General features: G+C 39.4%; 1 protein-coding gene across 1 annotated transcript in view; it reads left to right on the plus strand.

Annotated features, from left to right (window-relative positions):
• The window catches only part of LOC103603480 (dysferlin), a gene marked incomplete at its 5' end in the record, with an annotated part of 83,351 nt that overhangs the window by 25,197 nt on the left and 32,281 nt on the right, over positions 1-25,873 (plus strand). Inside the window, one exon of the mRNA XM_008588007.1 lies at positions 21,299-21,397. Coding sequence (XP_008586229.1) covers positions 21,299-21,397 — 99 coding nt within the window. The remainder of the gene's footprint in view (positions 1-21,298; positions 21,398-25,873) is intronic.

Below are 25,873 nucleotides of genomic sequence, written 5' to 3' on the forward strand. Positions count from 1 at the left end.
GAAGATGTTAAATCTAGTTGTGGCATAGAAGATATCAAGGTAGAATTTCAGTTATTGTGCTATAGCATTAGTACAATCAATTTCAGATCACAAATAATTGAGGAAGAAACAAGGAATGTCAGAGGTCGTGTTTGTGGACATTTTTCAATAAGTGTGATTTACACATATATATATTTTAGAATTAAAACTTGTTTTGAAGACTTTAGATTTATTTATTTATTTATATTTATTTTTATTGGTTATGAATATTCATGGGGTACAAAGCTGACCTTTTCTTGTCTTATTGCATTGGGTAGGACCTTCAGTTGGATGTTTTATGTAACTGGTTATAGAGAGTATTCTTTTCTACTAATTTATTTATTTTTTAAATTGAAATGTATTGATTGTACATATTTATGGGATACAGAGTTATATTTCAATGTATGTATACAATATGTAGTGATCAAATCAGGGGCGTTAGCAAATTCATCATTGCAAAATGTATTGTTTCTTTGTGCCATTTGACAACATACAATAAATTATCATTAATTATCAATCCCTAGTACTACTATATACCAATAAAACTTGTCTTTCCTATCTAGCTGTAATTTTGTGTCCTTTTACCAACCTCTCACTATCCCACTCCCCACTCCCCTTTCCCATCTCTAGTAACCAGAGTTCTGATCTTTCCTTCTGAAAGTTCAACCTATTATTATTATTATTTTTGGCCCCCACATATGAGTGAGAACATGTGGTATTTCTCTCTCTGCCTGGCTTATTTCACTTAATATAATTTTCTCCAAGCTCACCCATGTTCTGTGAACAGCAGAATTTCATTCTTTTTATGGTCGAGTAGTATTCAATTGTGTACATATAACACCTTTTCTTTATTCAGTCATCCATCAGTGGACATTTAGGGTGGTTCCAATTCTTGGCTATTGTGAGTAGAGCTTTGATAAACATGGGAGTACAAATATCCCTTTAATATGTTGATTTCCTTTCCTTTGGGTATATATACCCAGTAGTGGGATTGCCAGATTGTATGGTAGTTCTATCTGTAGATGTTTGCAAAACCTCCATACTGTTTTCCATAATGTCTATACTAACTTACAGTCCCACTAACAATGTATAAGAGTTCCCCTTTCTCTGCATCCATGCCAGCATTTGTTATTTTCTGTCTTTTTGATAATAGCCAATCTAACCAGGGTGAGATCATATCCCAATGTGGTTTTGATTTGCATTTCTCTGATGATTAGTGATGTTCAGCATTTTTTCGTATACCTGTTGGCCATTTTTATGTCTTCTTTTGAGAAATGTCTATTCAGCTCTTTTGCCCATTTTTAAATTGGATTATTTGTTTTTTACTATTGAATTATTTGAGTTCCTTATATATTCTGGATATTAATTCCTTGTTGGATGCATAGTTTGTAAATATTTTCTCCCATTCTGCAGGTTGTCTCTTCACTCTGTTGATTGTTTCCTTTACTGTGCAGAAGGTTTTCAGTTTGATATAATCCCATTTGCTTATATTTTCTTTTGTTGTTTGTGCTTTTGGAGTCTTATTCATAAAATCTTTGCTCAGTCCTACATCCCGAAGTGCTTCCCCTGTGTTTTGTTCTAGAAGTTTTATAGCTTCAGGTATTACGTTTAAGTCTTTAATCCATTTTGAGTTGATTTTGGTAAATTGTGGGACATAGGGGTCTAGTTTCATTCTTCTACACATAGATATCCAATTTTCCCAGCACCATTTATTGAAGAGGTTGTTCTTTCCCCAATGTATGTTCTTGGCACCTTTGTCAAAAATCAGTTGCTGTAAATACATGGATTTACTTCTAGATTCTCTATTCTGTTCCATTGGCCCATGTGTCTATTTTTATGTCAGTGCTATGCTGTTTTGGTTACTATAATGTTGTAGTATATTTTGAAGTTAGGTAGTATAATGCCTTTAACTTTATTCTTTTTGCCCAGGATTACTTTTGCTATTTGGGGTCTTTTGTGGTTCCATATGAATGTTAGGACTTTTTTCTATTTCTGTGAAGAATGTCATTGGTATTTTCATAGGTATTGCATTGAATCTGTAGATTGCTTTGGGTAGTATGGTCATTTTGACAATATTAATTTTTCTAATCCATGAACAGGGAATGTCTTTCCATTTTTATGTATCCTTTTCAATTTTTTTCAGCAGTGTTTTTTAGTTTTCATTGTAGAGATCTTTCAACTCCTTGGTTAAATTTATTCCTAGGTATTTTATTTTTTTGGTACATGGGATTGCCTCTTGGTTTTTTTTAATCTGCTAGTTCAGTGTTGGTGTATAGAAATGCTACTGATTTTTGTATATTGAATTTGTATCCTGCAACTTTACTGAATTCATTTATCAGTGAGAGTTTTTTGGTGGAGTCTTTAGGTTATTGTATACATAAGATCATGTCATCTACAAACATGGACAATTTGACTTCCTCTTTTTTAATTTGGATGCCCTCTATTTCTTTCTCTTGCCTATTGCTCTGGCTAGAGTTTCCAGTACTATGTTAAATAGGAGTGGTGAGAGTGGGCATCCTTGTTGTGTTCCTGTTCTTAGAGGAGAAACTTTCAATTTTAACCCATTCAGGATAATGTTAGCTGTGGGTTTGTCATATATGGCCTTTATTGTGTTGAGATACTTTCCTTCTATACCTAATTTGTTGAGAGTTTTTTATCATGAAGGGATATTGACTTCTATCAAGTGCTTTTTCCACATCTGTGGAGATGATCATATGTTTTTTGTCCTTTATTTTGTTGATGTGGTGTATCACATTTACTGATTTGTGTATGTTGAACCATCTTTGCATCCCTGAGATGAATACCACTTGATCATGGTGTACGATCATTTTGATGTGCTGTTGAATTCTGTTTGCTAATATTTTGTTAAGAATTTTTGCATCTATGTTTATCAAGGATGTAATTTTCTTTTTTGGTTGTGTCTTTGTGATTTTGGTATCCGGGTTATGCTGGTGTCATAGAATGATTTCAGGAGAACACCCTCTGCTTTGATATTTTGGAATTATTAGAGAAGAATTGGTATTAGTTCTTTAAAGTTTGGTAGAATTCAGCAGTGAACCCATCTGGTCCTGGGATTTTCTTTATTGGAAGACCGCTGATTATTGATTCAATCTTGTTTTGCATCATTGGTCTGTTTGGGTTTTCTCTTTCTTCTTGGTGTAGTCCTGGTAGGTTGTATTTGTCCAGAAATTTATCCGTTTCCTCTACACTTTCAAATCTGTTGTTGTATAGTTGTTTATAATAGTCTCTAATGACTCTAATGATTCTTTGTATTCTGTGGCATCAGTTGTAAGGTCTCCTTTTTCATGTCTGGTTTTCGTTATTTAGGTCTCTCTTTTTTTCTTAGTCTAGTTAATAGTTTGTCAATTTTGCTTATCTTCTGAAAAAATCAACTTTTTGTTTTGTTGATCTTTTGTATCTTTTTTTTATCTCTATTACATTTAGTTCTTCTCTGATCTTGGTTATTTCTTTCTGTCTGCTAATATTGGGGTTGTATTGTTTTTGCTTTTCTAGTTTCTTGAAGTGTAACATTAGGTTGTTTATTTAAAATCTTTCTACTTTTTTGATGTAAGCACTTATCACAATAAACTTCCCTCTTAGTACTGCTTTTGCAGTATCCTGTAGGTTTTGGTATTATGTGTGTCTATTTTCATTTGTTAAAAGAAATTTTTTGATTTCTTGCTTGATATCTTCTTTGACGCATTGATAGTTCAGGAGAATGGTGTTTAACTTCCATGTAGTTGTATAGTTTCCAAAGTTTCACTTGTTATTGATTTCTAGTTTTATTCTGTTGTGGTCTGTTAAGATACTAGATATGATTTCAATTTTTAAAAATTTACTGAGACTTGATTTGTGGCCTAACATATCGTCTATCCTGGAGAATGATCCATATGCTGATGAGAAGAATGTATATTCTGCAATCGTTGGATCAAATGTTCTGTAAATGTCTGTCAAGTCCACTTGGTCTATAGTGCAGTTTAAATCTAATGTTTCTTTGATGATTTTTTTTTGTCTAAAAGATCTGTCCATTGCTGAGAGAGGGGTGTTGAAGTTCTCAAATGTTATCGTATTAGGGTTTATCTCTCCCTCCCTGTAGATCTGATAATATTTGCTTCATATACCTGGGTGCTCTGAAGTTGGGTAAATATATATTTATAATTGTTATATCCTCTTGCTGAATTAATCCCTTTATAATTATATAATGTCCTTCTTTGTCTCTTTTTATAGTTTTTTGGTTTAAAGTCTATTTTATCTAATGTAAGTATAGCTACTCCTGCTCGTTTTTGGTTTCCATTTGCATGTAATACCTTTTTCCATCCCTTCACTATTAATCTATATGTGTCTTTACAGGTGAAGTAAGTTTCTTGTAGGCAGCATATATTTGGGTCTAGTTTTTTAATCCATTCAGCCAATTTATATCTTTTAACTGGGGAATTTAATCCATTTACATTCAAGGTTGTTATTGAAAGGTATTGCCTTATTCCTGACATTTTATTAGTTTTTTGTGAGTGTTCTATATATCTTTTGTTCCTTTCTTTTCCTTTTATTGTTTGTCTTTGGTGTTTGTTGATTTTTTGTAGTGATAAGACATAATTTCTTTCTCTTTCTCCTTTGTGTATCTGCTCTACCAGTGAGTTTTATTCTTTCACATGTTATCATGATGGTAGATAACATTCTTTTGCTTCCTAACCCTCTTAAGGATTTCTTGTAAGTTGATTTTGTAGTAGTGAATTCCTACAGTTTTTGTTTGTCTGGGAAAGGCACTATTTCTCCTTCACTTCTGAAGGATAGCTTTGCTGGATATAGTATTCTTGGCTGACAGTCTTTTTCTTTGGGCACTTTGAATATATTATCCCACTCTCTCCTGGCCTGTAAGGTTTCTGCTGAGAAATATGCTGTTAATCTAATGAGGATTCCCTAATAGGTGACTTGGTGCTTTTCTCTTGCTGTTTTTAGAATTCTCTCTTTGTTTTTGACCTTTGAAAATTTGACTATAATATGGTTTAGAGAGGACCTTTTTGGGTTAAATCTGTTTGGGGATCTTTGAGCCTCTTGGATCTGGAAGTCCATATCTCTCCCAATACTTGAGACCTTTTCAACTATTATCTCATTAAATATGTTTTCATTGCCTTTTCTATTCTCTTCCCCTTCCAGAACACCCATATATCAATGTTTGTACTCTTAAAGTGGTCCCACAGATCTCACAGTCTTTCTTGTTTTTTGTATGACCAGGTTATTTCGAAAAACCTGTTTTCAAGTTTAGAAATTCTTTCTTCTGCTTGATCTAGACTGTTTCTTAATCTATTGGTTGAATTTTTTATTTCATTGAATGAATTCTTAAATTCCAAGGTTTCCACTTGGTTCTTTTTTTAATTTTTGGCAGCTGGCTGGTCTGGGGATTCAAACCCTTAACCTTAGTGCAACACTGTGCTCTAACCAACTGAGTTACTAGCCAGCCCCTCCTGGTTCTTTTTAATGATATCTATGTCTTTGTTGAATTTCTCCTTGAGATCCTGAATTGTTTTTCTTATGTCTGTATTTTCTTCCATCTCATTGAGTTTCCTTAAAATTATTATTTGGAATTTATTTTCAGGCATTTCATAGGTTTCCTTTTCTTTGGGGTCTGGTACTACAGAGTTATTGTATTCCTTTGGGGGTGTCATATTTCCTTGTATTTTCATGTTTCTTATATCCCTATATTGATGTCTAGGTATCTAGTGGAATAGTTTCTTCTTCTAACACTCTGGAGTAGGTTTTGAAGGGAGAGACTCTTTCCTGTAGATATATTCTGTAGTGACAATGGGTATGTTGTTTTAGGTTTGGGTCTGGGTGAATGCAGTCATGTAGTCTCTGTGATTTCTTCGACTGTATTCAATGTCAGAATTGTTTGTGAGTGCCTTCATGGCTTAGGCACTGGGGCACTTGGCAACTCCTTGCTGAGATGAGTGACATTGGGCTGAGTTTCAGGGGTCATGGATGAGGTCTTGAGCTCTTGGGAGAAGTGTTGGGTGTTCTGCTGCTTCTCACTGTAGTGGGTGATCCTGGGCAGATTGTCTGGTAGTGACATTGGGCTGAGTTTCAGGGGTCATGGATGAGGTCTTGAGCTCTTGGAAGAAGTGTTGGGTGTTCTGCTGCTTCTCACTGTAGTGGGTGATCCTGGGCAGATTGTCTGGTGTCCCAACTGGGATCCTGTTCTCCTCATGGATTCATTAAGGTCCTCAGCAGCTGCTTAGCTGGAGTGGGCCACTCTGGGTGAGGCCACTGCAATGATTGGTGGGGCTCTGTGCCCCAAAGAGAGATTCTGGGGTGCTCTATAGTTTCACCATTGAAGCTAGCCACTCTGGGTGAGGTTGCTGGGGGTCCTGGGTATGCCCAGAACCCTAAAGAGAGTCAGTGGGTTGCTTTGCAGCACCACTGTTGGAGTGGACCACTCAGGGTGAGGTTGCTGTGGTTTTGGGTGGAGCCCTGTGCCTTCAAGGGGGGCTGGGTCACTCTGTAGCTCTGCAGCTGGAGTGGGCCACTCTGCATAAGGTCCCTGGGATTGTGGGTGGGAACCTGTGCTCCTGAGAGAGATGTTGGATCTCTTCGTGGCTCTGCAGCTGGAGTAGGTCATTATGGGTAAGGACACTGTGGTCATAGGCAGGATTCTACTCCACCAAGAGAGATGCTGGGGCTCTCTGCAGCTGCTCAGCTGAAGTGGGCCACTCTGGATGAGGCTTCTGTGGTCATGGGCAGGTCCCTTTGCCCCTAAGAGAGACACTGGGTTACTTTGCATCTCCTCAGCTGGGGTGGGCTGCCCAGTGCAAGGTAACTGGGGTTGTGGGAGGGCCCTTGTTCCCCAGGAGAAATGCTCGGTCACTCTGCAGCTCCTTGGATGGAGTGGACCATTCTGGGCAAGGTTTCTGGGGCCATAGACAGGCCCCCATTCCCCTAAGAGAGACATTGGGTCATTCTGCCGCTCCTCAGGTGGAGTTTGCTCTCCCGTGCAAGATCACTGGAGTTGTGAGCAGGCCCCTGTGCCTCCAAGAGATGCTGGATCCCTCCGAAGCTCCCTAACTGAGGCAGGTAGTCCCGGGCAGGCTCACTGGAGCTGGAGACAGGACACTGCACCCCTGATAGAGGCATGTGGGCACTCCACAGGTTCCCAGCTGTGATGCATGGGTCTGGGTGGGTTTGCTGGAGACACAGTGGAACTCAGTTTTCCTGTGAGAGGTGCATGGGTGCTCCACTGAAGAGAGCAGGGCTGCTGGCATTGGCAGAGGGCCCTGATCGATCAGCTCTGTGGCTCTAGAAAGTGTACACACTGACTTCCTCTGTCCTGAGGGTGGCCTCCACACTGTGCTGGACTGCCATTCCTAGGGTGCAGGATGCCATGTGGGCTTGGATGCTGGAGATCTGCTCTTAATTTAAGTGTGAATGTTTTTATGTTTCACTACTGAGTATGAAATATATCAAGTGAACTATTGGTAGTTAGCTAACAGTTTTTTATAATGAATGTTATTAAATTTTATTGAATGCTAAAAAACATTGTTTTTAAATTTTATTGAATGTTATAAAACATATCTGTTGAGGTTATCGTATTTATTTTTGTCTTTTAATCTGTTAATGTGATAATTACATTAATAGTTTTGTTTTTAGTGCTGCAACAACTTTGCATTTCTGAAACAACCTAACCTGGTCATGATCTATTATCTTTTTTTCTCCATTGCTGGATTCAGTTTTCCAATATTTAGTTTAGGAATTTTTTTGCATAAGTTTTTATGAATGATAATGACTTGAAATTTCTTTTTCAGGTTTTGGTATATAGGTAATATTAATCTTATAAAATGACTTGGGATGTATATGCTTTTTTTCTAGTCTCCAGAAGAATGACATAAGATTGGCATTATCCGTTGCCTAAATGTTTAGTAGTTTCACTTGTAAAACTGTCTAGACAGCATTCTTGGGAATATTTTAAACTGCTGATGCAAGTTTTAAAATGTCTATAGGACCTTTGAGATGTTTTGTTTCTTTGTGAGTCATTTTTGTTGGTTTATATTTTATAGGAATTTACCCATTTCCTCCTAAAAACATTGGCATAACATTTTTCATAATAACTCTTTAATTTTTCGAGGAAAAATTTCTTCTCCATCTAGTCATATCTCCATTCATTCCTAAGGTTATATTTTATTATTCTTGTCAGAATTTGCCAGATTTTTTTCAGTCTTTTCAAAGAATCAATTTTTAGTTCATCTCCTGTATTGTTTCCTTATTTTCTAGCTTATTAATTTGTATTCTTTATTTTTTCTTTCCTTCTGATTTTTTTGTTTATAATATTTTTAATCTCTATGGAAATATTAAAGCTATAAAATTCCTTCTAAGTACTGCTTTATGCATCCCACAGATTTGGACAAGTAATATTTTTGTTATTTTCCATTCTGAGTATACTCTGATTTTTGCTATTGTTTTTTGACACCTGCATTGTCTAAAAATATGTTTTGGAAGTTCTTAACTTATGTTGTAAGTTTTCTTTTCGTTATTAGTTTCTAGTTTAACTGTGAGATGGCCCAGAAAATGCAGTCTGTATGTAATGATACTCAGAAATGACCTGACACTTGTTTTATGGCCTAGCTTAATTTTTTTAACTGCTCTGTGTTTGTGCTTGAGAGGAATGTTTATTCTGCAAATGTGGTTTACTTATAACATGTCCATTTAGACCAGAAATGTTAATTGTGTGATTCAAATTTGTGTTTCTTCTGATTTTTATAGGTGTGTGGTTTATCAGTTTCTGAGAGTAGTTATATTAAAACATCCTGCTTTGGTGTGACCTTTGTCAGTTTCTCCTTATAATTCTGCCTACTTTTCCTTTATATTAGAATCTGTATTTTAGGCATAAACAAGTTCAGAATTCTTATATCTTCCTGGAGAATTGAATTTTTTAACTGTATGTAGCCAGCCCTTGCCTCTCTGCTTTTTAAAATCTCTACTAATGAGTTTTTCTTAAAGTATGTTAACATAACTGCAACAGCTTTCTTTGGTTTAGTATTTCCATAGTACATCTTTTCTGTCTTTTTTACTTTCAACTTTTCTGTGACTTTACGTTTTAGGTGCCTCTCCCTATGAACAGCAAATAGATGGATTCATTTTTTAAAAATATATTCTGAAAGTTTTTACTGATATATTTGGATCCATTTCTGCCAACTTATTTTGTGTCTCTCTTAGTCTCTGTCCTTTCATTTCCCTCATTTTTTCTTTTTGGATTGAAAACTCCCCTTTCTTTTTTTTTTTTTTATCCCCAGTCCCTTTTTCAGTCTCAAAGAAATTATACATTGTTTCTATTCCTTCAGTGATTAGTGTAGAAATTTAGCATGCATATTTAAATTAGGAAAGTTTAAGTTTAAGTTGTATTTCTAGCCTCCTCCAGAATATTACAAGGTAATTAGAATGCTTTAACTTTAATCACCTACCAATTTATAAACTTTTGTTTAATATGTTAGTTCTATCTTTTAAAACTACATTTTTAAACATTGTTATTTTTTAAGTAATTAATTTTGCTTTCAGCTATACTTACATTTACTATTTCTTTTTGGTATCAGCCTTCTTCCTGCTGGAATTATTTTCTTTCTTTCTGGAGTAAAGCCTACTGAAATTCCTATCATCAGGGCCAGTTCTTTATAAACTTTCTCTCTTTTTTTTTGAAAAGATGACCAGTATGGGATCTTAACCCTTGAGTTGGTGTTGTCAGCACCACACTCTCCCAAGTGAGCCACGGGCTGGCCCTAAACTTTCTCACTTTTTAATTATCTGAAAATATTTTTATTTCACCCTTATTTTGGCAATGCTATTTTAACTGATAATTATTTTCCAACAGCACTATTTTCTGGCTTCCATTGTGCTGTTGCCTTCCTAAATATGAGGACTGTTTTTGTTATTATTACTACTAGTTCTCAATCACTATCCCTTCAAATACTATATATTCCACTTCTCTCCATCATTTCCTTCTGGAACTCAGACTAGACACACGACTGACCTTCTCTATTCTCTACATCAGTTAAACTTACTTTCATACTATTTGTTTCATTGTGTTTCATTGGCTGACTTCTAAAGCTATATGTTTTAGTTCACTAAGTCCTTAGCTGTTTCTAATCTGCTATTTAGCCTCAACTATTAAGTTTTTAGTGTTAAGTATTATATTTTTATTTCTAAAAGTTTTTTTTTAAATCTGCTTATTTATTTTTGAAGGTGTCTTGTTTCTTTGTCAAATTTTTAATACCTTTTAATTTTTTAAACAGTTTTTTTAAAAAGTCCTATTTTTGACCATTCTGATTTCTGTTGTTCTGACAGGTCTGATTCTGCAGTTCGTTTGGCTCTAGCTGGCACTTGCTCATGGTGTCTCGTTCCTTATGTGTTTCACTATTTTTGATTGTGAACTCATGTTCCTTGGAACTTTATCTGAGAATTCTTTGAGGCCTGGATGGAAGTCACATTCTTCCAGAGAAGATATGTGTTTACTTTTACCAGATGCCTGGAGGCACTACAAACCCAGATTCACTTAAAACTAAATGTTTAGTTTGTGGCTTTTTGTGTCCCCTTAGTTATATGCATTTTGGCTCCCATTTCTCTGGATTTTTCCTGTCTCGTTTGCCCCTAAGGACTTTCTTTACATTCCCATCAGCTCAGCCATGCATTTAAAATGGATTTTAAAGATACCTGTTAATTTAGGTGTTCTTACTTAGAGGGTTTCTCTGCTTGTCTAGTTTGTCATTTTGCTGGAAATTAATGTCTTTATTATAGGTTTAAATATGACTGTCATGTTTTTCATCAAGCAGGTTATATCTCCTTCAGGACTGTGCACTCTAATTTCTTGTTTGTGGTGTCCTCTTGAGACTTCTTATGAGCAATTTGTTTCCTTCTGTTTTTTACTCATCTCTTTAGCATAGGGAGACATTTGTCTTAGCCCTCCGATCATTCTCCTTCTTTAGAAACTTTGAAACTTTGTATCTTCTTTCTCTCTTTTGTTTATCCTTATGGAGGGAAGTACTTCTTATCTAGTACTAGAGCTCAGATGGGTTCTGTCTATTAATGCCTGACTCCTTCTAATCTCAAACTCAGATAAAAGGAAAAAGGAAATAGTTTAGATTTGCAAAGTTGTAGTTTTACTTTGCCAGTTAGAATCCCAGTAGGCTGGGAGAATTAAGAAGGAAACCAGGATTAGAGGCAGTTACTTGACGCTTTTCTTCCGGGCTGAAGAGTTTGCTTTCTAGGTTTGTTATGACAGTCAGGTGTTAGCTAGGCTGAGTCAGAGCTGTGGTCCTTACCTATGGACGCCAACATAGGAGTTTCCTAAGTAAAGAAGAGTTGATCCCTCTTCTACCAGGTCCATCAAGCAGGGGTGTTACATTAGGGAAATTTCTATAGTCTTGGCTGAGTGGATCCTTAACCTTGTGGGTGCAGACACCTGATGGATCAATTTTCTCAGGCCTGGATGCATATTATTCAAATTTTTAAATTGAGGTTGCCAGTTTATGAGTTTACAGTGAGAAATATACCTGCCTAAAGCATGTGACCTTGGACGCTGGTCCAGCGCATTGTCTCTCTATAGACTCAGCACCTGGAAAGGCAAATTGTGATTAGAGATGAGTGAGAAAGCAGAATGAGGTGAGACAGTTCTGTGATTTGAAATTTATTAGTAGCAGCTGACCAAGATGGACTGGTAATCCATCTCCAAAGGTAGGGACAGCTTCATCCCTAAGTCCTGGCACCCTCTCCCCCAATGGTGCTGGTGTGGACAACCCTTATTCCCCTTTTCCTATTCTTGCAGGACTGACCAACTCCTCTTTTTCACTGAGATATTTTTTCTCTAGATGTGTTAATACATTCTTCCCACTTACGGTTAAGGCTTAGCGTAGGAGGCATTCTCCCCTGTTGAGGTGATTGTGCCTGTCCTTGCTCTGACCAACTGTGCATCTATTTCATGGTCTGATTCTCCAAGGGCAGCCCTATTTCCCCTAATTTCAAGTTGTGTGTGGGGGGGGTGCCTCACTGCAACTCATGAATACGGACAATTTATCCCAAGACTTTGAAGCAAAGGTTTTCTGAGCAAAGGAATCAATTACAGGGTGTGGCTGCCGAGTGAGGAAGCATTTCCAGAAGGCATCCAAGGCAGTTTGTCTCCGAAACTCATGGTTGCACCTCTGAACTCAAGTTTGAGGGGGAATATTTTAACTTTAGCAACATTCATAGTTTTGCACTTTTGTACATATCAGGTGTGCTAATTAGGACGAGGATTGTCTTCTCCTTAAAGTGGGTTTCCTAAGGACATGTGTTTGGCAATTTTGGTTGAGAATTACTGCATGTGCTTGAAAGTAACAAAACTGTACTTCTTTAAAAATACCTCCAGATCCGATGTGCTGCCAGTGCAGCCTGGCCTCCCCCGCTCCCATTAGTTCTGATGAGGGAGGTTTGATGCCGGTCACTGGTGTAATCTGGACCTTCCTTTGTGACTCATTCTTTCTCTCATTTTCTCAGAGCAAATACAAATCGCCCGTCAAATGACAAGTGAAGGCACAGAGGGGGCGAGGGGAGGAAAATCAGAACTGAAATCTGTTAGCTATTTGGAGTAATTGGTTATTTGCTGTGTTTGCTGGTTGGGAAGCAGAGCACATACTTTACGGTCTCTCCTGTTACGGGGGCTGGAGTCACCCGCCGATATTGGATCCTCGTTGCCGGAGCCCTTGGCTCGGGGCGCCTTTCCCCTGCTTGGCATTCCTGTGGTCTCCTCGGGGGTGCACTCCTCCTCCCTCGATGTGCACTGCAGGGGGGACAGCCCGGGGTGAAACTCGTCTGGCAAACTCCAGGGCCCCATCAGGGAGGAGGAGGCCCCAGCCCCGTCCAACTAGCCCTCCTTGCCTCTGCTCCTACCCCAGCCTCCTCCCCAACAGGTCTTCCCCTGGTCCATGAAGGACCTGTCTTCCCATCCAGAGAAAAAAGGCTCATCTCTCACTGGAGGGACATTCTCGGCTTTCCTTAGAAATCTATGGGATAGGAAGTTCTCTCCGAGGTCTAACTCAATGCCTTGCTATCTCTATTGGTACTAAACACTGTTTCCCCCCTAGCCTGGCTCAAAACCGTGCTCAGAACTTGTGCAGCCCTTTCTGCTAAGCACAAGGCCCTTTGAGGGTGCTCGGTGGGCTTAACCTACCTGGCGTCTTTAACTCTTCTCTACATTAACAGAGGCACAGGGAAATCAGAGTGAATTAGTAACAAGTTCAAAAGATAAAATATTTGAAAAGTAATGTGATTTTGTGTATGAAAATGCACACAGTAACTAGAAAGTGGGTTGACTTTGGCACATGGTAGTCTCCCTCCAAATCCTTTTTAAATTGAATTTAAGATAGCTAATAATGGTGTCTGTAGTTTGATGAATGCTTCTGTAGTCCTGGGAAGGCCTTCAAAAATAGTTTTCTTCTTAAATAGATTGTTGGAACTCTTATTGAGCAATAGTGTCTACATAAGCAGAATGAAGGTAAGGCAAGCTTTGGCGTAGGCCCTACTGGAATCAACACAGATTCCCAATTAGAGATGTTTCATTGCTTCATAGGTTTGAAGACTCTGATGGAATCTTCTTTCACTCAACCTACTGGATAGATCCTATCCCCCCAGGCTCCCTGCATTGGTTTATGTGGTCATGCTGCCCTTGGAGGACTAAGTCATGGCCCCAATATTTATCTTAGGTTCTCAAGTTGGGACAGGGCCAGCAGGGATTCCCCACCCCATATGAGTCCCCCATCTGGAACAGGCCAGTAGTCAAATGATCAAAGGCCCCGCACCATCTGATTGGCTTTGCTGAATTTCAGGAACACTTATTCACTGGTCTTTGGAAACAATTCAGCACTTTGGTTAAAGGTCTTCCCTTCCCTTCCACCTCCGCTGATCCAGCCTGAAGTCAGAATAAGCAGAGTAATGATTTCTTCGACAGACAAGAGGCTGGACTACAGGGAGTGTCAACAAGAGGTTGAAAGCCCAGTGTTCCACTTGTGGAAATAATTAAGTGATTTTTGTTATGAATGTGTAGAGTTCTGCTAAATCAATGTGGTAGCTGGTTGTGGGCATATGTATGTGTCGTTCTGGGGGGCCTGAGTGGTTTAGTATGCATGGGATGGGTTGAAGTCTGGGTATATGCATGTTTGGAGGTTTGTCTGGTCTTTATATAGGCATGAGTACTTGTATGCTACCTTATGTGTTTATATTTGTGTGTACACGGGCAAATGGTCTCAATTTCTTAAACCTCAGGACATTAATTAAAGAATTAGAGGAATCATTATATTATTATTACAGTTATGCAGATGTTGAGCTATGAAGTATTAGGACTGGGACCAAACTGATGCTGCTGCTAATATCAAAAGAGTGTCTATCATGGTAAACTTTACAGGGCACAGAACATATTCACAGACATCAACTCAAAGTCTCACAATGACCCCAGTTATATTATCTTGCTGGTAATGATTTACGCTTAGAGAGAAATTACTCTCAACACAGTCTAGGATGTCTATCTCTGGGTTGACATAGGTAATGAAGGCCTGCTTAAAATCATAAAATAATGGACTGCTTTTTCTAGAGGTGGGTATATAGTTTTAAATAGGGTCCCAAAGTTTTAACATTATAACCTTGATGATAAATGAATTTTACCAGAACTTTTCTCTTTGATTCAAATGATCATCCTGGGGAGAGCACACAAGTTTTGTCCCCACCTCCCAACCTTCCCTTCCTGACTTCAGAGAAAGGAAGAGATAGAATTGTTGTTGCCAGGTTTGCTATCCACATTCATTAAATGTGTTAGGCCCACCAAATGATAATGGGAGATTAGGTGTTCATACTGATTTTGGTCTTCGGAGGGATTAGGATGCCCATTAGACTGGATCAAGCCTGTAGAGAGACACGTCTCCGTTACGTACCTCTGTTCCTCAGCACTGAATATTGGCTGTTAGCTAAAATTGGAGAGGCTTCCCATCCGTGCCTTGGTCAGACTTACCTGGGTTAGCTGACCCAGCGACGAGGAGTCTTGAGCCTTGGGCATGGGGGAATAAAGTATGAGTGGCCAGACTGCCTGTTAAAACCTGAGATGACACTTCAGAAATCAAGCCTTTTAGTTTTCTTTCTCCTCCTTGGTGTGTTCCAAGTCTGTATGCTTAGCTATTGCAAAACGAGGTCAAGAACACACTTGGAATTAGAGAACATAAGACCATTTCCCTTTCAGAGCTTCATAGTGTGGGATTCCACTCATGTCAGTGGGTTAGTTAGCTTTGGCACATCAGGTTAAGACAGGGGAGAGCTGTCCTGATTTTGAGGGGCTCATTCTTATGGGGGTGCTAACTTATTCTTGGTCTTTCTGAGGAAGAGAAGGAAGAGGTGTGCTTGAAATAAATTCATCGAAAGCCAGATTAATGAAATAGCAGGAATGATATTTTAAAGTCACAGATGTGAGTGTTTTAAAAACATAACTTTATTTTTCTGTAAGTTGACTTAATCTCTCCTTTGAGACCACATTTTTCCTGATGGCAGAAAAGTCCTGGAAATCTTCAACATTTTAGTTTTAAACCTAGTCCGTTTGGACTTTCTCTCCTCCATACTCCTGGGAGGCAGCTAAATTCTGGGTTGGGCTTCCATAATGTCCTTACCTCCTCAGGGAGGGACCCCTGGTCACCAGTATGTGTCCACCCTGGCATCCATAGGCTCACTGATTTCTGGGCACACAGATCATATTACATTTGCTGACAGCATCTTCTCTTCTCAGCCCCAAGATCTGCCCAGGTCTCCTGCTCTCTCTCAACTAACTTTCAAGCCCTTCTGGGGACTGTGGTGCAATTCAGCAGCTCTCCCACAACACGCTGGTGTCTACAGGAAATGCCGAGAGATCCCTTAGATTCTCTCTCCCATGACACCCATGCTACCAACTTCTTTCAAGTGCTTCACGTCCCAATTCCTCTGGCAACTTCTGGGTGGCTGCTGCTTTCCGGGTACCCAAAGTTATGGAGGGGTCTCTTCCATAAGACACTTTGGAGCTAACCGGGGGGGGGGCGGAGTGCGGGATGCCTTACCAGCAACTGTCGCAGGTCTCGTTCTTGCCTTCTCTTCCCCTGTACACTTTCATCTCCTCTGCCTATGGTGGGGAAAAACTGGCTGGACAAAACATTCTCTTAAACCTATTTTTTTAAATTAGTTTTTATTCCCCCCAGCGACTAGCTGGTAAGGGGATCCAAACCCTTGACCTTGGTGCTGTGAGCACACTCTAACCAAGTGAGCTAACTGACCAGTCCTTAAACCTATTATTTTAATGGCATGTTATTTGCCTTTAAAAACTTAAAAGCCAAGGAATAGCAGCCCCCAGAGCCTCCTGCTGTTTAGGTGTTTATATATCCTAAATATTTACTGGACTACAAATATGTGCCAGGCAATGTTCTAAGTATTGGGGATATGAATGTTACAAAAGATAAAGGGTTCTGCCCTAATAAACAGATACCTAAGTAAAGTATATGAAGGTCAGATGGGAATAATTGCCATGGACAAAAAGCAAGGAAGGGAGTGTAGGGATTGCTGGGAGGGCAGCTGTGATTTACAATATGTTGAATAATAAGATTGAGGTTGCGTTGGAATCAAGACTAAGGGAGATGAGGAAGTGGCCCATGGATATGTCAGGGGGAAGAGAATTCCTGCCAGGGGAAGGACACGAGGGTGCTGGAGGTGTTCAGGAAGGACCAGGAAGGCCAGCATGGCTGGAGCAGCATGAGTGTGGGAGAAAGCGAAGGGACGTGAGGTCAGGGAGGTGTGGGAGCCGGATCACGAGAGACGTTAGAGGTTGTTGGAAGGACTTAGGATTTATTCTGAGTGAGTTGACAAATCACTGGAGGATTTGCACAGAGGGGTGACATGATTGGATGTACGTGGCTGTTGTGTTGAGAATGGATTTGGGGCAGGGGGCAAGGGTAAAGGCAGAGAGGCCAGTTAGGAGATTGTGCAGTAATCCAGTATGAGTGATGGGGGCTGGTCCAGGGTGGTGGTGACAGGGGAGAAGCAATCTGGCTCTGAATATACACTGAAGGTGGTGCCAACAGGAGCTACTGATGAATTGGAGGTAGGGAGTGAGGAAGAGGAGTTGAAGGTGGCTGCAGAGTTTTTGGCCTGAGCATCTGGAATGAAGGGTTCGCCATTTGTTTATAGGGGGAAGACTGTGGGAGGGGCAGACTGGGCAGGGGATGTTCAGGAATTGGGTTCTGGATGTGGTGCATTTGAGAAGCTTATCACATGTCCAGTGAGAGATCTCCAATAGGCAGCTGGAGTTCATGGGAGTCATCCAGGCTGGAGAGAGCTCAACGTGGGACTCATCAACGTGTGTGTTACTTAAATATGCAAGACCCAGATGTGAGAACCCCAAGGGAGTGAGAGGGGATGGAGAGGAGGAGAGGTCCAATTACTGAGCCCTGGGGCACTCAGATGAACAAAGGGTGGGTGACAAGGAGAGATCAGCAAAGAAGAAAGACTGAGGAGGTGTGGTCAACGAGGTGGGAGGACCACACTGGTGCTCTGGACAGTGGGATGTTCTGCAAGGCAAGGGGAGATGTTTCAAAGACAAAGGAGTGAATGCCTATGTCAAATACTGCTACGAGATTGATTATTGAGGCCTGAGTCATCGGTGACCTTGACGAGCATATTTTGGTTGAGGAGAGAGAATGGAAAGCCAAGAATTAGAGACGAGTGTAGACCACTCTTTCTGGAAGTTTTTCTGTAGAGGGGAGAAAGTAATGAAGTAGGAGCCAGAAAGAAAATGTGGTCAGAGAGAAGTGTTTTTAAATGGTGGCGACTAGAGTCCCATGTTTGGATGTTGATGGGAATGATCCAGTAGAGAGAAGTTTGGTGATGCCAGGAGGGTGGGGAGGATCATGGAGTGATGTCCTTGAACGGGCCAAGGGGATGAGACTCTGGGGAGGGGTGCAGGAGTTGGCCTTGAGTTGATAGCAGGAGGAAGGTAGCATATGGCCCAGGTGTTGGTGGCCGCTCTTTCTTAAAGGGCCAGAGAGGGTAAATATTTTAGACTTGGGGGACATAAGGTCTCTGTCACAACTATTCAGCTCTGAAGTTGTAGCTGAAAAGCAGCCACAGATGATACTGATATTAAATTATAAAACTAGGTCGCTGGCCAGTGGGCCATAGTTTTCAAACCTCTCTTGTAGATGATTCTGTGGCTTTTCTCTCCGTACTCACTGATACTGAGCCATTCCTGCATTCTGGACTAACCCAGCTTGACCCTGCCAGATCTACTGCTGCAATCTGTTTATTAATATTTTATTTGGGATCTTTATATGTTTACTCAGGAATGAGATTAATCCACGTGTGTGTGTGTGTGTGTGTGTGTATTTCTTTGTCAGGCTTTGTTCCATAAAATGAATGGGGAAAATTTCATCTTTTAAATGCTGTAGAACAAAGAATGGTTTATTCTTTGAAAGACTGATAAAACTTCCTCCCAAAGAAACTATCTTGGCCTGATGTCTCTTTTGGAGGTAGTTCTTTGAGATTTTTTTCACTTTATTTCAGGGTTATTGACCTCTTCATGTTTTCTATTACTTTTGAATCGATTTTGGGAATTTATATTTTTCTAGAAAATCATCCATTTTATCTAGATTTTCCATGATTTGTCATTGATTTAGGCCTGGTCAATCTCTTAGTATTTTTATTCTCTTTATCTTTTTATTTGATCTTTCTCATTCCTAATGGTGTGCCTACTTTAAAAAATATGAGATTTGATAAGTACTTATCTATCTTATTGGTCTTTTGAAAGCTTTCTCTGAGGTTTGATTACCAATTGTAGTATTCGTCTCCTTTCTAATATATTTATTTCTGCCTGCCGTTTTCTTTGGTCTTCTTGCTCTTTTCAACTTCCTGAATTATCAAGTTATTTATTTTCATTGTTTTGTATGAAAGTGAAAACATTTGAGATTGACTTTTCCTCCAAGTACAGGCTTGGTACAGCCCATCAAGTTTGGAGCATATGCCTCTCATTGTTGGTATTTTCTAAGTACCTGTGGTTTTAGTTTTGGTTTTCTTTTTGACTCAGGAGGTTTTTAAGGTGTGCCTTTAAATTTCCAAAAGGTTGAGATTTTAATTTAAAAAATTCTCATTCATTTGTAGTTTTTATTGCAGTGCAGTCAGAAAATGTGACTGAAAGGAGTTTTATTTCTGGGACTTTACTGAGATTTGCTTTGTGGCTTTTTATTTTTTCTAAGTGCTCCAAGGGTGCTGGAAAAGAAGGTATATTTTCTGTTTTTAGTTACATAATGTTTGTCTTTGTTGATGGTATTATTCACAACTCTGTCTTCTATTCTTTTTAAATTTACTTGGTTTTTTAAGACAGAGGGAAAGGTAACATCTTTCCCACAATTCTTATATTTCTGCCTTTTCTGGTACAAAACACTGGCTGGTTGCCTGTCTGTTCCTGACTGTGAGCCTGATTTATAAATTTAAATCTTTAAGTATCTGTTCTGAGAAAGAAAATAAAGATTTAGGAGGAATCAAACAGCTAAATTGAATTCCATTTTAACTGTTTCTACCTAAGTCTACATATTTTCCTGTGTGTTAGGATGTGTCCTTGTGTATTTTTGTGGGAGTATATGTGTGTTTCAGCATATCTATCTCCTTTGTGCCTGACTGTGTAAATATTCTTCTGTGTGTTGGTCACTGTGTGAGTTTGATTTGTATGTCTGTATAAGTGTGTCCATCCCCAGCATCTTTTTCATTAAATTGAACTTCAAACATCAGGGCTAGGGTCTGCCTTGCTCTCTACTGGCTTTTTCTAGAGTGGTTACAAGTCAGAAAGCTCTACTATCCTGTGTCTAACCAATCTGAACCTCTTTTCTTCCCTCCTGGCTGCAGAAGACCCTCCGGGTAAGTCGAACGGATAGTGACAGCCTCACTCTGTCACTCATTCTCCGTGCTGTGTGTCTGGGGACCACATCTGGCCACACCAGTGGTGTTAGGATCACACTTCCAGGATGGGTGGAGACTCTGAGAACCTCATCCTACCCTCTCCCCTGTGTGCCTGTTCAGGTGCCCTTGGCCTGGCCCCAGCTCGTGCTTACCCTGAAGAAGCTGGAACTCAAAGCACTCAGCATTGGTAAAAAGGGCGTAGCCAGCACTTGCAGAAACTTGATGGTAGATGTTCAGTTCATTTTATAGAATCAGAGCAGGCTCCTGGGAGATCTTCTAGCCTACTACTCATACAGAGGAAGAAAGCGAGTCCCAGAATGGGCTCTCCTGACCCCGTGTCCTTGTCCCTTCCCACCATGCTGGATGAGCTTCTGTGGTACGGGCAGGCCCAGACCTAGTGTCTAGCTCTGGGTGGGTTTTGGGGGAAGGGCTGGGAAGGAGTGACCATCCCACCTTCAGGGAACTGCTGACTCCTTGGGTGACAGGACACACCACCTACACAGGACACAGCTGGGGGAGCATTCTAGGCACCAGATCTAAGAGAGTATGTGGACTAACCATGTGCAGGAGGAGTTAAAAGTGTGGAGACCAGTATTTTCTGTAACAGGCCTGTCCACCTTTTCCTGCAATTATGAGTGACTGGAGGAAGGAAGGGCAGAGAGTGGGTTGTCAAAACTTTCTTTTCTTCTCACCTAATTCCCACTTTTACAAGTGTCTTTTGAATAACGGACACTTGAGTATTTTCTGATTTTCAGGGACTCTGCCTTGATTTGACCTTGGGGGAAGCTAAGTTCTGATCTCCAACACTTCCTTTATTGCCAGAGTTGGCGGGGGGGAGGGGTGCGGGTCAGGGGGGCAGGACAGCTCTTTTGGGTCTAAGTTTTCCTGGATCTACTGCATTTTATTTATAAATAAGAGATTATCGACATTTTCCCCAAAGAGTTACCTTATGTATGCTCTGATTTTAGCCTGCGCGTGTCCCTGGGATGTGGGGAGTACCAGGATGATTATGCCCACTTTAGAGAAAGGAAAAAGGAAAAGAGGGGCTCGAGAGCTTGACAGAAACACACAGCAAGTGGGGGCAGAGCCAGTGCTGAGCCTCGCGTCTCAACGCCAAGCAAGTGTTAAACCCTTTTCTTCCAATTTGCACAGTTTTTGCCCCTGGAGAGGCGGGAGGCTTCAGCTCTCTGCTTCACTGAATTCACTCCACAGGAAAGCCTTGAAGTCCAGGCTGGCCCAGCAGCCTTGGAAGGTGTCCAATTCAGAAGGATCTCACTTGGCAAGTTCTGTTTCTTAAATGGTCTCTTTTTTTCTACCCACTCAGGAAGAGGAGTTCATCGATTGGTGGAGCAAATTCTTTGCCTCCATTGGGGAGAGGGAAAAGTGTGGCTCCTACTTGGAGAAGGATTTTGACACTCTAAAGGTGAGGCCTCTCTCCAAAATGGCTCCCTCAGTCAACAGTCGTCGCTGGGCACATGGCATGGGTAGTGGAAGATACAATAGAAAGAGACCACGTGTGTGTGTGTGTGTGTGTGTGTGTGTGTGTCTCCGTCTCCTCATTTGGTGCCTGAGGGTGATGAGTCCTGATGAACTAGTTGAAGTAAGAAGGGTCACTCATCGATTTAGAGCAAGAAGTCAACATGGGCTGGGATAGCCAAGGAAGTATTTCTGGGAGGATGCTGAAAAATACTGAAGTATATACAGGTGAAATGATGCCTGAGATTTGCTTTAAAATGCCCCCCAACCCCCCAAAATAGTGTGGTGGCCCTCTGACAGATATTTAAAATATTAAAAATTATTTAAAATTGCAAAATGTTGAAAAGTGTTAAAACTTGGAGACAAATACTTAAGGGTTTGCAGCATTAGTCTCTTTGTTTGTGCTATTTGAACTTTCCTATAATAGAAAATTTATGTTAAAATAAAAAGTTAGCTTGAGAATATACCTGTGAACCTCCACCCCTACTATTGGGACAGAAATTATCTAGCAAATATAAAAATATGTTAAACCCTATTTGTGTGGGAATAAACAGGGACAAGTCAGCCAAATTCTGGTATTTTGAGGAAATTCTACAAATATAATTACTCTTTTTAAAAGTGGGCTAATTTTTAAAAAGATACCCAGAGGTGACTCAGAAATGACTCCTCAAAGGAGTAATATAATCTCCCAGATAGAGTTGCCAGCTAAAATTCAGGATGCCCAGTTACATTTGAATTTCAGATAAACAATGAATAATTTGTGTTTATTTTATCTTATAAATGTGCTTCAAATATTGCACAGGACATACTTACCTAAAAATGATTTGTTATTTATCTGAAATTCAAATTTAACTGGTGTTCTGTATTTTTACTTGCTAAATCTGGCCACTCTACTTCTGGCATATGAATGGGGAGATTCTGTACCCCACGATTACCTCCCAGGCTTAAAGAAGAGAAAGTGAGAGGTGGGCATAGGCTGTTGGAGGGGCCTGGAGAATTGAGAGTTGAGGCGAGATTGGGGAGTGGGTGTCCTGGGCTTTTGAGGATTCTTCTGGCTGAAGGCTTTTGCTGGAGACTCTGAGGGCAATTTCGCGGGTGGCAAGAGTAGTCTCTGATACGTTGGCGGCTGCCTGGCAAATTGTGCCTGGAGACCTGGCTGCTCAGAAATGAGGCCACAGGCAGCAGCAGTGGCTCCTTAGGCTCCTCAGGCAGCAAGTTCCTCACTGACTTGGTAGCTGGGTGTGTGAGGTTGGGCAAAGAGACAGAACTATTTGTGCACCAGGAAGAAGGTCCGACACATTAGGTCTGGCATGTGGTACTGTGGCCTTGCCAAAAAATGAAACCAGCCAAGCAAGAATGAGGACTTCTGCCAGGGTGGCCTATGGCCCGGGCCCCTTCATTACTTCCTCTGATGCCGGATGCCGAATTGGCACCCAGCCCTCCTGCTTGACCTCTCTGAGGAGGTCTCCAACAGCATCCAAGTGAAATTAGGCTGTCCAAAGCAACTTGCACTCAAACTATTTCTGGGGGAAAAACTAGACCTGGAAGGAACAGTGGCCCTTTAAGGATAAGTAAATAGAGGAAAGCAACCACCAACAAAACGGGTCTTTGAAAAATAGCCTGTAGCATTCTGGAGAGATTGGAGTACACAATAAGCAGAGAAAAAACACACTTTGGAAATCACTAGCATAGGGGAAAAAACAAGTCATGGTCTAAATGGCAAAATATAGAAAACAAAAGATGCAGCAAGAAAGTAGTAAACACAGAAATCATAGAAAAAAAACACAGTAGAAAAAGAACATGACATATTAGTTTTCCTAATAAATAAAAACGGATTAAACTCCCCTATTAAGTGATAAGGACTATTAGACTGTATCAAATGTCAAAATTCATTAAAAAGTCTTTAAAAGACACATCTAAAACAATAAACCTAGAATGGCTAAGAAATAAATATTTTGGTAATGAAAACAAAATAAATGTAAAAAAAGGGAAAGAGAATTTTAAGAAAAAACAAAGGAAACAAAATAGTGTCTTATATTAATAAAATATATACATTTTAATGAAAAGACTTCCAAGTATTTATGCATAGAAATAGTAAAGCACAGAAAACATAAAGCAAAAATGAATAGGAATTATATAAATTAATACATCACACAAATAAAAACACAAAATGACAGAAATTAAAGTTTCAGTGGGGATTTTAATATGTCTTTCTGCTTGACCATTCAAGCAGGCCATAAATAAACATGGACATCAAAGATCTGTATAACAAGGTAAATGTTTCTAAAGCTACATCAAGTTAAAGTTGTAGTTTTACATGAAGCTAAAGTTGTAGCTTTAAAATGGAGAATAAAAATAATAAAAATAGAGAATACATTTTTTACTAATGCTCAGAGAATACTTGCAAAATTTGATCACATATTAGTTTAAGAATAAGTTATCAAAAGCAGTAATTATACAAGATAGATTAAAATGCAATAACATAAGAAATTAAAAACAAAAGTTTAAACAAAAAGTCTAACCACTTGGAAATTAAAAAAAGTATTTTATTGGGACTTCCAGTATGAACAAGGCTGCATAAGTCAGCATTTTCCCTCTTTTCTCTTGGAAATTATTCAAACCCACAGAATCCATTTTCAGAAAAGTTGGACACAAATAAGATCCGCAGTCTCCAAAATATATGCAAGGGCTGCCCAAAGACAACTGAGATTGGGTAGAGGCCACTCAGCAGTAAATGAAGAGAAGATGCATGAAGAATGATGAAAGGTCATAGTGGCAGCAAATCTCAGGAAGCCCCACCAAAATATACTTACTAAAGGAAGGATGTTGATAATTATTTGACAGTTGATGGGTACACTGGGGTTTATTATCTATTCTCTTTACTTTTGTGTGTGATTGAAAAATTTTTATAACAAATACTTTCAAAATACAGTTCCTGAAATTGAGGTTTCATCATGAAATATAGAAGTTATCTCCCCTGTTTGCAGCAATGGATATGGGAACTTTGGAGACAGGTTTGGGCTGATGACAGAAGCCTCCTAGACCTAGTTTGGTTCAGAGAAGCAGAGAAGGTGGAGCTACAGAAGAATCATGCAGATGAGCCATATTTGCAGGAAGCAGCCTGCCTCTGTGGTGGGAACAAAGGAAACAGCTGGTCTAAGAAAATCCAGCTCATTTGGTGACAAGTAATAATAAAAGAAATGGCACAGCATTAATTTAAAAATCCTACAAAATAAAGAAGAGAAAACAGACATCAAAACTAACCAACAGATAGGATATATCCCACCAGAAAAATTTTGCCAAGGAGCAGATGAGATGAAATGTTTTGCTGTGAACTTTTTAGAAATAGGGCAGTCAGAATGCAAAGCAGAAATGAAAGAACTCAAGGGATGATGAGATGGATGGAGATGAATTCCAAGCTGATAGGACTCATGAAAGAAAGAGAAGAAAACATGAAACCAGAAGGAGCACAGGGCAGAAGGCTGCATGGAGAACATAGTCAGGGGCATAGCAGACAGAAATGATAAAAGTAAGCTAAATGAAATGAAATTTTAAAAAGTCATAAAGAAATAAAGAGAAAATGATGACAGATGTGGAAGTCAGGAAAAGGAGACCCAACATTTGCATAATTGGAGTCTCTGAGGAGGACAACCAAAACAGTGAAATAAAACAAATAAACACAAAATAATTTAATAAAACTTCAGTGAAATGAAAGAATAGTTGAATATATTGAACTGTATGTCAGGAAAAATTGACCCAGACTGGTCAACCCTGAGACATATCCTAGTATAGTTAGTGTACTTTAGAGATAAAGAAAGAATTCTTTGAGTAGTCATAACTCTTTCTTACTCCTCGAAAACAACAATGACATTAAGTCATTTAAAAAAAGAAATAAATCAAGATGGCTTCAAGTTTTCTACAACAATATTCAATATCTAAAGAAAGTAAAGCACCATATAGAAAATAATCAATGAAAGACAAGGTGACCCAAGGATTTTATATTCAGCCAAGCTGCCCTCCAAGCATAAAGGCTACGACAACCAGTTATACCAGTTATGCATATTTCAGGGACTCAGGTAGTGTGATTCCAATGGGCCTGTCTTAAATCAACTCCTAGGGGATGAACTTTAGCCAACTAAGAGATAATTGGGAAAACTAGAACAAAAGAACTGGTGATAATCATATTTTACCTTAGAACCAAAATGAAAACAAATGGAAGGGTTAAGGTTACAGGAAAGAATGTAAATATCATGTATAGTGAAAATGTAGAAACGATGAAACTGACAAAAATGAGGTAGGGACGGAGGAAAGAGGATGAGATGTAAAGACATTGAATAATAAGAATAAATAGAGTTGACAGATATTTAAAATGGGGAAGTCAAATAATAGGAATATAAGCAAATTGTAAGCAAATCATGCAAAG

Source organism: Galeopterus variegatus, unplaced genomic scaffold (assembly GCF_000696425.1).
Source record: "Galeopterus variegatus unplaced genomic scaffold, G_variegatus-3.0.2 Scaffold4623, whole genome shotgun sequence".
NCBI lineage: Eukaryota > Metazoa > Chordata > Mammalia > Dermoptera > Cynocephalidae > Galeopterus > Galeopterus variegatus.